Below are 11,882 nucleotides of genomic sequence, written 5' to 3'. Positions count from 1 at the left end.
TCTTCCCCTCGCGGGACCCGGTAAGCATGCCTGGTTTTCCCAGGCGTGCTTACCGTGCCCCGCGAGAGGACTCGTAATGCGGCGGTATGGAGTGAACGGCGCCGGCACCTTTTACGGCGCCGTTCACTTTGTACCGCCAGGGTCGTAATGAGGCCCAATGTCTTTTTAATGTCTAACCTTACTTTTGGCTTTTTTCTTGCAGGTGCTGCAGTCACGGACAGAGCGCGTAGTGCTGCGGTGTCAAGAAGAAGAATTCAGCATCCCTGAAGTCTTGAAGGTGAGCTGCAGTGTCCAGATGAAGAGTACGGCGCTACGGCCGTTTGAAGGTGAGCTGTGGTGCCAGGATGAAGAGTTCAGTGCTCCGGAAGATGTGAAGAAGACGTACACAGGTGAGAGCTGATTCCCCAGATGGTAAGTATGGAGGCAGGAAGCAGGATTTCCAAGGTAAGTTCAGATCCCAGGCGACGGGGAGCGTTACGCTGCATGGATGTGCAGAATAACCCGAAGCGTCTGCCTCGTGGATTGGAGCAGCTTATATAGCTGTGAGCGTGGGCACGCCCAATAGGCCTGGCTTGCCTGCCACTCCTAGTGAGTCAGCACATGCAAGGGAACCCAGTGAATAGCAGCCCCACCCAAGAGTACATGTGGGGCTGCTTTAAGTGATGAAAGTGTCCAAGTTAAATGCACCTTGCACTCGGAATGAGGTTTCTCTTCTGCTTTCTTCCCAATAGATGGAATTGCGGCTCAACTGCAGCTGTGGAGGTGCGGAACGCGGCCCGGAGGAAGATAGATGAAACCGCAATGTCCGACAACAGTTGAGTGATGGTTTAAGGGAAAGCACAAGATGGGATGGGAGCGCATTTATTGGGGACAAAATGCTTTACAATTAAAGCATTTTGTCCCCAATAAATGTTCCTTGTTGTCTGTTATTTATGAGCCTGGCGCCAATCGCACCAGGACTGTGTCCAACCGGGCCCTGTCTGTGTTCTTGGCCCGATGACTATGACAATCTAATGCCATTCCATCGAATTCTTTACATCTAAAAAATGTCCATTTAATGCATATTTTTTTTGGGGCGGGGGTAAAGGGTTAATTTTGATTCAGGTGCATTTTAAAGGGTAGAAAACGGGTGTTTGGTGGGAGGGGCCCAAAAAAAGAAGAAAAATATGCATTAGATGGACATTTTTTAGAATGAAAAATTTTGATGGAATGGCATTATATGCAAAAGTTTTAGATGAAATTACCATAAACCATGGGAAAAGTATCGAGGAAATTAGGCAAAGAGAAGATAAGGACGAACAAGAAAGCAAAGATAAGGAACGAGAGAAGTGATTGAAAGTGATGAGCAGAAAACGAAAAGCAGGGAGCGACGAGAGTAGATATATCAGGACGAGCAAGAGAAAATAGAAGTACAGCCAGAAGAACAAAGAAAGTATGACAATAGACAGAGAACGATAGAAGAAAGGGATAGAAAGGAAAGAAAAAGAGAGGAAGAAGCACACAGATTAAGGGACAAAAGATTACCAAGACGAAGGGAAGAAGAGGAAAGAAGGCAAGGAATAAGGCGAGGAGTAGAACGAAGGCAAGAGGAAGAAAGAATTAGAAGGGATGCGAGAAAGCAAAGGGCAGTAGATGAAGAAATAGAACAGAAAAGGAGACAGCGAGGTCTCAACGCCAGTCTCATTTGTAAAGAAGAAATGAGGACGAGCCCAGAAATATGATGGGACAGGGTGGAAGAGATTCTTCCGATAAAGGAAGTAATGCCAGCAGTATCTAGAGTAGCATTAGGAGAAGAAAGATTTGATGAGGAAAGCATTGGAGAAAGGATTGATACGGTCTATCAACAGTTAAGGCGAAGTAGCGAGTATGGAATGCGATGGAATGGTGATCGATCCCCAGTACCTCAATCACGAAGTGAGGTGGGAAACCTGTTCCGTGATGAACGTTGGGCATTGTATTTGAGCAGTCTGAACTTAGATAAGGGGGAGGGGGATGATAGTCACCCTAGTTGGGGACTAGATATGTCAGACGTGGAAGGAGAGTCCAGTCTTGGGGCAGAAGGAGGGAGTTTGTGTGCCCCCGACGGAAGCCTGCAAATGGATAAGGAAGTGAGATGGTCAGATTTGGAACAACCAAAAGATAGAACACCAGATTCCATAGCATATTGTGAGCATTCCTGAGGACGATCACATAGTGAGAAGGGAGAGTCGCCACCTTAGGTAAGCAGGTTAAGATCATTACCCACAAGGAGACAGACAGGGATGATTAGCCCTGCCATGGATCGACTAATAGCGGGATCCAACTATGGCATGGGGTTTACACAGTTTCCCTTGTTAGAAAAAGGGGAGCAATACCGCACTATATTCCATGGCCACAAATGGACAAGGAAAACTTAAAATGCAAGCTCCCTAGTTTGACCTCAGGCACTGCTAAATGGCTATATGAATTAGAGAAAATGACAGGAGGAAATACATCAGCCAGTTGGACATAAAAGTTCTCCCGGCAGCTATTCTTGGGGAGAGAGCTGATGACATATGGAGGAGAACAGGATATTAAAGTGTGACTGCACACAACACAGCACATGATGGAGTGCTGTTTGATAATTGTAGAGCAGATATTTGGAGGGCACACAGGGTACAGTATCCTGACACATCAGATATGGGTGCAATTATGACGCGTAAAAGGAAGGAATATGAAGACCCTATTGCTTACATTCGGGAAATTCAGGAGAAATGGCAACTTGAAACTTGCAAGTCCTGGGAAAAGACAATGGCATTAATTTACCACATTTTATGTCAAGGGTTGCCCGAGCCAGTACAAAGGCAGATGAAGAAACAAGTAGGGATGGAACTGAAAATAATGAAGGTGGGTTTAAAGGTACACAGAATGAGAATAAGAATGCTCAGGGAGGATTTTACCAAGGAGGGACTTATAGGAGAATTCCACCAGTATGTTGGAATTCTGGAATGACAGGACATATTGCACGCGTATGTGGGAGCAAAGGGAATGTACAGAATGGATCGTTCTCTAGAGGGGGACAGCTTATCCTCCACCATATAGCACACAGACCACAGAAGGCTTTGTCCAGGATCACATATGTTATTAGACACAAGCGCTGCGATTACAACAGCAGAGACAGGTACAAATGAATCCACCACAGGGCAATCGCAATAAGCCCCTATGCAGACACAGCAGTATGCAAACACAGGACAAGTATTGACATCCAGAAAAGGAGCTGTCACTGTGGTAGGAGGAAATCCTTTCACAAGGACGGGGATGAGGGTGTATCCACAATAGAACAGGCCACAGGGTGATTTGATGTGTTCAGAACTATCTGTGACACCAGACCCCCAAAAGGAACCAAGGGTCGATGTGACGAGAGGAGGCAAATTCTTTTCTTTTCTTGAAGACACTGGAGCAACTTGTTCGTGTTTACGAGAGGGAAAGTATCAAATGTCAGGTATTGCCATGAATGCTCAAGGGTTCTCTGGAGCTACAAGTTGAGTTCCTTTACTGATAAATTACCAGTCTCCATAGGAGAATGCGACATGTCCGTTCCCTTGTTATATTCACAATAGACACTGGTTTATATTTTGGGAAGAGATGTAATGACAAAACTTAACATGACGATTTCATTTACTGATCAAGGAATAGTGTGATCCACTCCAGGAACACACTATTTAAACATGGGAGAGTTCATACTGGCATTTACAGGACAAGTGGCTCTGCGAGGTGTTCCGATAGATCCAGAGATCTTTCGATACGGAGTGAGCATTTTACTGACATGGCTACCTGGCCAGGTGGGAAAGATTGTGAGAATCCCTGATGAGTTTCTGTTTAGACCTCAAATACCTATGGATGAGAAAGGTGGACAGACTATTCCTATAGAGTTAGAAGCAGCCATAGTACAAAGGGAAATGGTAATGCTCAAATAGGAATAGACGATGAGGGTAGACCATGGAGATCAGTGATAACTCTTGAGGAAGGGTATAGAGTGACTGACATAACTGATGACGATATGTTCAGGGAAGACCGAAGAGATGATGAAGTAGTGTTCTTCATGAGTATTACATACTGGATAAGGATAGAGAAAATGGAAGTCAAAGCAGAAATGGTGATAATGCTGCAAAGACCAGCATAATTTGTTTTTAAAAGGTGCCAAGTGCCTAATGGACCACAGGCCCCTATGGCATAGGTTTATTGAAGGGGCTAGGAGAGGTTAAAATGAAGCTTAAGCCAGGAGTGATTTTACCTCAAGCAAAACAGTACCCGATGTCTCGAGAAGCTGATGAGGGTATATTTCAGACTATTTCAGCGCTGATGAATCAGGGGATTCTGGTGGCATCAGAATCATTGTGTAAAACCGCAGGGTATCCGATTAAGAAATCTAAAGGGGGGGTCATGGAGATTTATCCAGGATATGAGACCTCTTAAACAGTTTGTAGATGCAGAGTTTCCTTTAGTTCCTAATCCAGCAACATTATTATATAGTATCCCAGGGGAAGCCCAATATTTTACGGTGAACGATTTGAAAAATTGTTTTTTCTCAATCCCGTTGCCCAAGGACTCACAAGACTTGACTTCATTTACATTTCACCAAAAAAGACTGAAACATACTAGGCTGCCTCAAGGGTACTTTGAGTCCCCATCAATCTTTAACAGAGTCCTACGGATGGATCTAGGTAATATTGATCTCAAAAGTGTTGTGACACAATACGTAGATGACATTTTGATTTGCAGCACCACAGAAGATGAGTGCAGACAGGATTCTATTCAGTTGATGACTAATCTAGCAAACAAGGGTTATAAAGTAGACATGGAGAAGTTACAATACTGCCAAGAAGAGGTGTTATATATAGGACATTTGATTTTGCATGAAGGAAAGAAAGTGACACCTGAGAGAGCTGAGGCAAATATAAAAACCTAAAAACCAAACACAGTGAGTCAGATGCAACAATTGTTAGGTTTATGAAACTATGTTAGAGCCTGGGTGTTAGATTATAGCACATATACTAGGCTACCTCTGCAAGCATTAAAGAAAGCACTAGTTGGTAAAACAGAACTAGAATGGACTAAAGGAATGGAGGAAGAATTTGAAGAGTTGAAAAAATCAATTTGTACAGCCCCTGTTTTAGGAATTCCCAATTATGAGGAGGAATTCTATTTCTTTTTCGCACACAAATGGGACAGTTATGATGGCAGTGCTTACACAGAGAACCACATTGGGGTACACATCTTTGGCATATTACAGTGAGATTTCAGACCCAGTTATGACAGGACACTTCCCTTGTGAACAATCTTTGGCAGCTGCCCCATTCCCAATCAAGAAGTCTACAAGTATTGTCATGGGCTGCTCTATGAGCCTCTTCGTGGCGTATGCTCTATTTGCTATTTTAGAGAAACCCAAGGGCACATTGACATCCCAAAGAGCTTCAGCTTATGAGGTAATGATTTCTAACCCAGCAAGTAAAATCGTAAGATCTAAAATAGTGAACCCTGCCACATTTATAGCTGAGCCAGTAGAAGAATCTGATCACGTGCATGACTGTGCTAATTATGTCAAATTTTATGATGATATACTCTGTGTGAAAGAAAATGCTTGAGCGGGAGGGGAGATTCTCTTTATTGATGGTTATTCGAACATTGACTAGACTAGTGGGGAAAGGCATTCACGCACTACAGTAATAAGACACAGGTTAAATGGAGAATTTGAAGTAGTGGCAAGCGCATGGCTACCGTCTCATTTTTCAGCGCCAGCAGCAGAATTTGGAGCGCTTATTATCACACTTGAGAAACATGAAGGGCAGGAAGTAACGGTGTACAATGATTCCGCGTACATGACATCAACTGTACATGCAGGATTGTCACGTTGGAAAAGGAGGGTTTACCTCCGCGCAGATAGCTCTCCAGTGCAGCATGCATCTTTATTGGATAGGCTCATTAAGGCACTCCAACTGCCAGTGGCCATAGCAGTTGTTAAATGCGCAGCGCATACCAAGAAAACATATTTTATCACTTGCGGGAATGTAGCCACAGACAAAGAAGCCAAAAGGGTTGCAAATTCCCCAGAAATTTCGAGTTTTGGCACTGAGAGTGTTAAAGAATATTTAGTAACAACAATGCTAGTGCAAAAGGGGTTTAATAAGTTGTTGATAACCCAATTAATAGAGATTCAAGGAAGAGCGTGACAGGAGGAGCAAGAATTATGGAAACAAAGGTGGTGTTCTTTATCCCCATGGGAGCATTATGGTGACAGGGCAGTACTGGAAAGCCAGTGATGCCAGTAACTTTATTAAAAGTTGCTCTTGAACAGCTGCATTACCCCGTGCATGTAACTAGAGAAAGTCTTGCCGCCAGTATTGCAGAAGTTGCAGAAGACTGGTTCATTCCTAATTTGTTGGAACATGTTCCAATATTTATGGTGAACTGCATTGTGTGTCTACGGTTTACTACTGGGCACACAGTGAGAATGATTAGAGGAGTAATACTTCGACCAAATGGTCCATTTTAGCATTTACTTATCGACTATGTCGATATGCTGCAGACATGTAATGGATATAGGTATCCATTAGTGGTGGTGCGTCCCTTTTCTAGGTGGATTGAGGCAGGTCCAAGGTACAGTGAGCAAAAAGCAGATGGCTGCAAACTCTCAAAGTGGTTAATACCCACTGAATGGTTTATCATGCGGTGCTCTTTCGAGAGAGGGGCGCCTGCTACCTTTTTTATATTTTTGGAAGGAAGTTGGGGTTGGTCACCCTAAGTTACCTGGGGGCAACCAGACGTGGACTCCCTGCTCACTGTGCTCAAAGAGGCACAGCTCCACCACACTGATGAGGCCCAACAAGGCTGAAACACGTGTATGGGGTTGCTGTTGGTAATGTTGTTCGGAAGGGAATTGCCATAGCATTTCAGTGCTGGACTGCCCATGTGGGCGGGACAAAGACTGATATGCAAATGAGTATTCTCATCTGTGAAAGGTACAGTGAGCAAAAGCAGACAGCTGCAAACTCACAAAGTGGTTAATACCCACTGAACAGGTCATCATGTCGTGTTCTGTCAAGAGAGGGGAGCCTGCTACCTTTTTCGTATATTTGAGGCAGGTCCATGTACACACCCTGATGCCACTTGCGCACCAAAGTTTTTAGTGTACAAGGTGTTCCTGAGGTGGGGTCTGTGTCAGGTGCTAAGATCCAATAATGGGCCACATTTTGTCAATGAGTTATTTGAACAAATAGGGCTTCTATTTAACATAAAGCACACGTTTTCTTCTGCTTATCACCTGCAAGCAAACAGGATATGTGAGAGACTCAGTGGCCTCCTTATAGGAAGGATTGCCAAGATCAAATTGACTTTGAAAAAGGGATGGCTGTATTGCCTACCCCAGCCTTATGTGCCCTTCGGAATCAACCAGAATCAGACCACCACCTCACCCTGCACAAGCTAGTTACAGGGCATTAAATGGGAATGCCCCTTGCACCTCTGTCTAGGAGTAGCTAAAACTTTAGGTGATGAGATGCATGATTATTTGACATGTATGTATGACCTCTAGTATTTCCTTCATTTTAGATCAAGTCACGCACCAGGGGGATCTGTCTAAGAACATAGAAGAAGTTAATTCAGTAACCAATCCAAGCAAACTCTTACCACCACCTAAGTTATATGTTGGGGACCTAGTGTTAATAAAACATTTTATCAGGAAGTGGCATGAGCCACATTTTCATGGCCCTTTTATTATCAAAGAAGTGTCCCCTTTTGCTGCCAAAATACAAGGAAGAAGAGCTTGGCTGCACCTGGGTGATATGAAGATTTATAAAGGCGAGACCTTCTCTCCCACTGTTGCTGATCCAGAAACAAGACAAGCAGAAGAATTTCAGTGTGTGCAAACCCAATCGATGACCAAGAAGAAGGATGATAAAACAACGAGTGTTTAATACATACTTCATTTGGATTGGAATTCAATAAGACACACCTTATAGATATTCTGGCAAAACTTGAAAGGACTTGCGTAGAATTCCAGGAATTCTTTGAAATACATATTGAAGCACAAAACAATGCATCAGAGTTATGCCTAAATGTCACCTGGCCTGTTGACCATTAAATATATGGCTAATAACCATCATTTTGATCAAGTGAGATCCATTTTGGCAATTGCCCCCTGTGAGCTTAATGCCCACCTTCACATGATGCAGTCCCTGCCTGAGAAGCTGCACAACCTGCCTAGTAAGGCCCCTTAACCTCATGCAAAGCCCATTGTTCTGGAGGCTGTGAGCAGTGCACAATGGGAGTCCAGTGCCTCAGTGAGAAGGAATCAAGATCACGCAAAAGTTGCCCTGGAAGGAGCATGCCTAAGAGTTACAATCATAGGAGGCTAAGAAGTGCAACAGTTTTCCTCCATGGGGTTCCCAAATTGCCACCCGACAAGCAAGAACCAACAAACACCATTTTAAACAAATTCTTACATTGGTTTCGCTTTGTTGGGGCTGTGCTTTTGTTTCCCAAGAAGCCTTGGCAGGCTGTTACAGATCACCTAGCGAGGGTGATAATCCCCATGACTCTGTAAAATTGGACTTTTGAAACCAGAGAATTGCCAAGGATGTCCTGGGAAGATCTGGGAGTCTTGGCCGGACTGCCAATAGTGGGATTGTAATTGCCCGGTATCCCTACTTGGGCTCTGTCAGCCCACCTGGAAGCTCCCCAATTAGCCATGTTTTATCTGTTGTGAACCTTACACCCTCGGGGACAAGGCTAACTGGGACCTGTTGAGGGTTTGGGAACTGCAGAGCCACGAACTGCACCTTGACTGCAAACAAGGGATTCCCCCCGGTAGCAAATTACTGTGCCTCAGTGGGCAGTCATCCATGTATGAGTGCTTCGACATGAGCAACAGCATCCAGGTTGCCAAGCAACTGCTGCAGTGTTGCTAAAGTGGAGTGGAGGGGCGGTACGTGGAAGAGAGGGACACATAAAGAGGGCGCTGGCAACCATATAGAATGTGTGGAGCTGGCAAGATGTAACACACTCGCCAGCTAGGTTTGCATTTTATAAATGCTTGCATGTCACTTACAAGCTACACAATTTAAATTTAAATCTTTGATCCCTGCCTAACCCCAAAAGCTAATGAATGTAGGAATGACCCATCATTCAGAAAGATGTAAATAGTGAGAATTCAGAGAGACATAGGTCAGCTTGTACACTCTGTTTATTAAGTAGAAAAGATAAAAATGGGCGAAACAGAACCGACACACCAAACCATTATGTCAGCAACAGTAATGCTTTTGGTCTTCAAAGTGTTCATCTCTTGGGAAAAGCGCAGACTTTAAAGCAGAATGTTCTCACGTGCTCCTCTAGCTGAAAGGAAAGAAGAAAGGGTTACATCTCACAGATCTCATCGGCAGTGTGGCTCCTGAAGAAGGCCACTTTGCACAATCACACGGGAAATGAACCAACAAGTATATAGAGAAGGGCCTAAAGTCTGCACCACAGAGCACACTGAAGCAGAAGCAAGTAGCAGAGCTCAGTAGCTAAATGCGCCTTATGCGTGCATGAGGATTCCGCAGCATATGTTTGATCAGCGATTGCGTCCTGATGTCTATTATGTCTATATATATATATATATGGAGCTTGGAGAAAGAAGGGCAACAAGGGCAACTTTGCACTTGAAGTTGTTTGTCAAGGAGTTCTCTCCTGTGTGTTTTTGTCAGTCATGAGATGAGATGGCACATAAAGTAAATGCAAGTCCTTATAGTAGGTGGCTATTATAATCGTAGACGTAATAGAACAATGATGAAGGAACAGAACAGCCAACATGTGTTTCGACCGAAGGGTCTTTATGAAGGCAAAGTGGTGTGATTGGTGGGTCCACCGCTTGGGGTGGTCATAAGGTTCTGGAGTCCATGGTGTGTACAACTACAAGGCGCATTCACCAGATAGAGTACTGGTGATGTATTGCAGGTTCCTGGGCTTGTTCTGAGTGGTTTTCTGCAGATGCATTCAGACCAAAGGGGTTGATCCATTTCTTAATGTTCAAGTTCCTTAGTTGTTCTAGTTCTGCTGTTTAATAAACAGCTAATAATCTGGACTTTCCCGAGTACCGGCTACTGTGTACTTGCGGGAGCTGGTTCTCCGGGTGTGCCGGCTGCTGTGTACTCACGGGAGCTGGTTCTCCTTGTGTGCCGGCTGCTGTGTATTCGCGGGAGCTGGTTCTCCGGGTGTGCCGGCTGCTGTGTACTCGCGGGAGCTGGTTCTCTGCGTGTGTCGGCAGAAATGGTCACATGGAAGACAACTAATGTGTTGGCTGTTCAGTTCCGTCATCATTGTCCGATTGTGTCTACAATTATAATAGCCACCTACAATAAGGACTTGCATTTCCTTTACGTGCCACCACATGACTGACAAATAAAACACAGGAGAGAAATCCTTGTTTGTTTGTTTGTTTCATCACTTGTATAGCGCGCCAGACCCAATGGTATTAGGGCGCATTGTATAAGATCACTCAAAGCTTAGTTACACATAAAAATATACATACAGTATAGTTACACATAGTAAAATTTGTAGAGTTACATATATACAGTATATTTACAGGAATGAGATTCAGACTCAGGCTGGTAGCAGGCAGGTGTAGTCTATAGAAAAAAAAGCAAAGTTTGCTGGAGTGTATGCAGTGACCGGTGACTGGGGTGGGCCAGTTAGTCATGGTGTTACGGGTCCTGCTAACAGTCGGAGGCTTTAAGTCACTTTATTAAACTCTGTTGGAATTTTTGGTAAGACTGCTCCACACTAAGGGGGGAAGGAAGCGAGTTCCAGAGTTGGGCTGCCTTAACCTGGAAACTACTGCCTCCCACTCTGGTCAATTTAAATCTGGGAATCAGAAGGCAATTTTTATTGGAGAGTCTGGTTGTTCTTGTCATGGTTTCCGTGACAATTCTGTCCGATAGATAAAGTGGAGCTGCCTTATTTATGCATTTATGAGTGAGCAAGGCAACTTTTAGTTTGATTTTGTCAGAGGTCGACAGCCAGTTGTTGGCTCTTCTCGTCTCTGAAATATGTTCTCTCCTATTAATTCCCAGTGCCGCTCTGAGAGCATTATTTTGCAGGAATTGGATTTTCTTAGTCATTTGTTTGTTCGCCCCTATGTACATGGCGTTGCAATAGTTGAGCTTTGATAGTATAAGTGCTCTGGCAAGGGTAATGCAGCTGTCTTTGGAAAGGAAGGCTTTGCCTACTCTTATCAGTTTGCAGGTGTAGGGTGTGGCAGAGGTCATAGCATTTACCTGTTTGTTAAGGGAGAGAGTGGAATCCAAGTAGAACCCCGAGGATTTTACTTCCTTGGTGACTGTGAGGATGTTTTGGTCGATATTAAAGGCTGAGTATTTGGGGTTCTGTTTTTTGAGAGACGTGCCTGGATGATGAGATACACCTTGTTCACCAAGGCCAAATCCTTTTCGTAATCACCAGTAAGAGGTAGGAGGATCTGTGTATCATCTGCATAGTTGGTGTAGGCGATACCCAGATGATCCATATCGTCGAAAAGGAGCTTGGTGAAGATGTTGTATAGGGTGGGTGAGACACAAGATCCTTGAGACATGCCACACGTGATGGCAATGGGGTCGGCAGCAGCTGTAGGTGAGAAGACTCTCATGGTACGATCGCTAAGAAAGGATTGTATCCACGCTATGACTTCAGTGGAGAAGTATGCCGCCGAGACCAGATGGCTGCATAAGACCTGGTGATCAACCAAGTCGAAGGCAGCCGATAAATCCAAGAGTAGATGAAGGGCTGAGTCTCCTTTATCCCTCAGTTCATCGAACTGGGCCTTCAAGTCTATTAAAGTGGTTTCTGTCCCGTGCTGAGGATGGAAGCCTGATTGCCTTGACCCTAGTAAG

The 11,882-nt window shown here is 44.4% G+C and overlaps 1 protein-coding gene across 4 annotated transcripts in view; it reads right to left on the bottom strand.

Annotated features, from left to right (window-relative positions):
- Positions 1-9,181: 9,181 nt before the first annotated feature.
- LOC138520769 (hatching enzyme 1.2-like) overlaps positions 9,182-11,882 on the bottom strand; it is a 76,873-nt gene continuing 74,172 nt past the window's right edge. For all 4 annotated transcript variants that reach the window (XM_069633059.1, XM_069633060.1, XM_069633061.1 and 1 more), the window contains exon 9: positions 9,182-9,348. In XM_069633059.1, coding sequence (XP_069489160.1) covers positions 9,345-9,348 — 4 coding nt within the window. In that variant the 3' untranslated portion in view covers positions 9,182-9,344. The remainder of the gene's footprint in view (positions 9,349-11,882) is intronic.

This window comes from Ambystoma mexicanum, chromosome 13 (assembly GCF_040938575.1).
Source record: "Ambystoma mexicanum isolate Mex_15411 chromosome 13, UKY_AmexF1_1, whole genome shotgun sequence".
In the NCBI taxonomy this organism is placed as follows: domain Eukaryota; kingdom Metazoa; phylum Chordata; class Amphibia; order Caudata; family Ambystomatidae; genus Ambystoma; species Ambystoma mexicanum.
The sequence above is the reverse complement of the archived record's forward strand: the minus strand, read 5'-3'. Positions and strand labels throughout refer to the sequence as shown.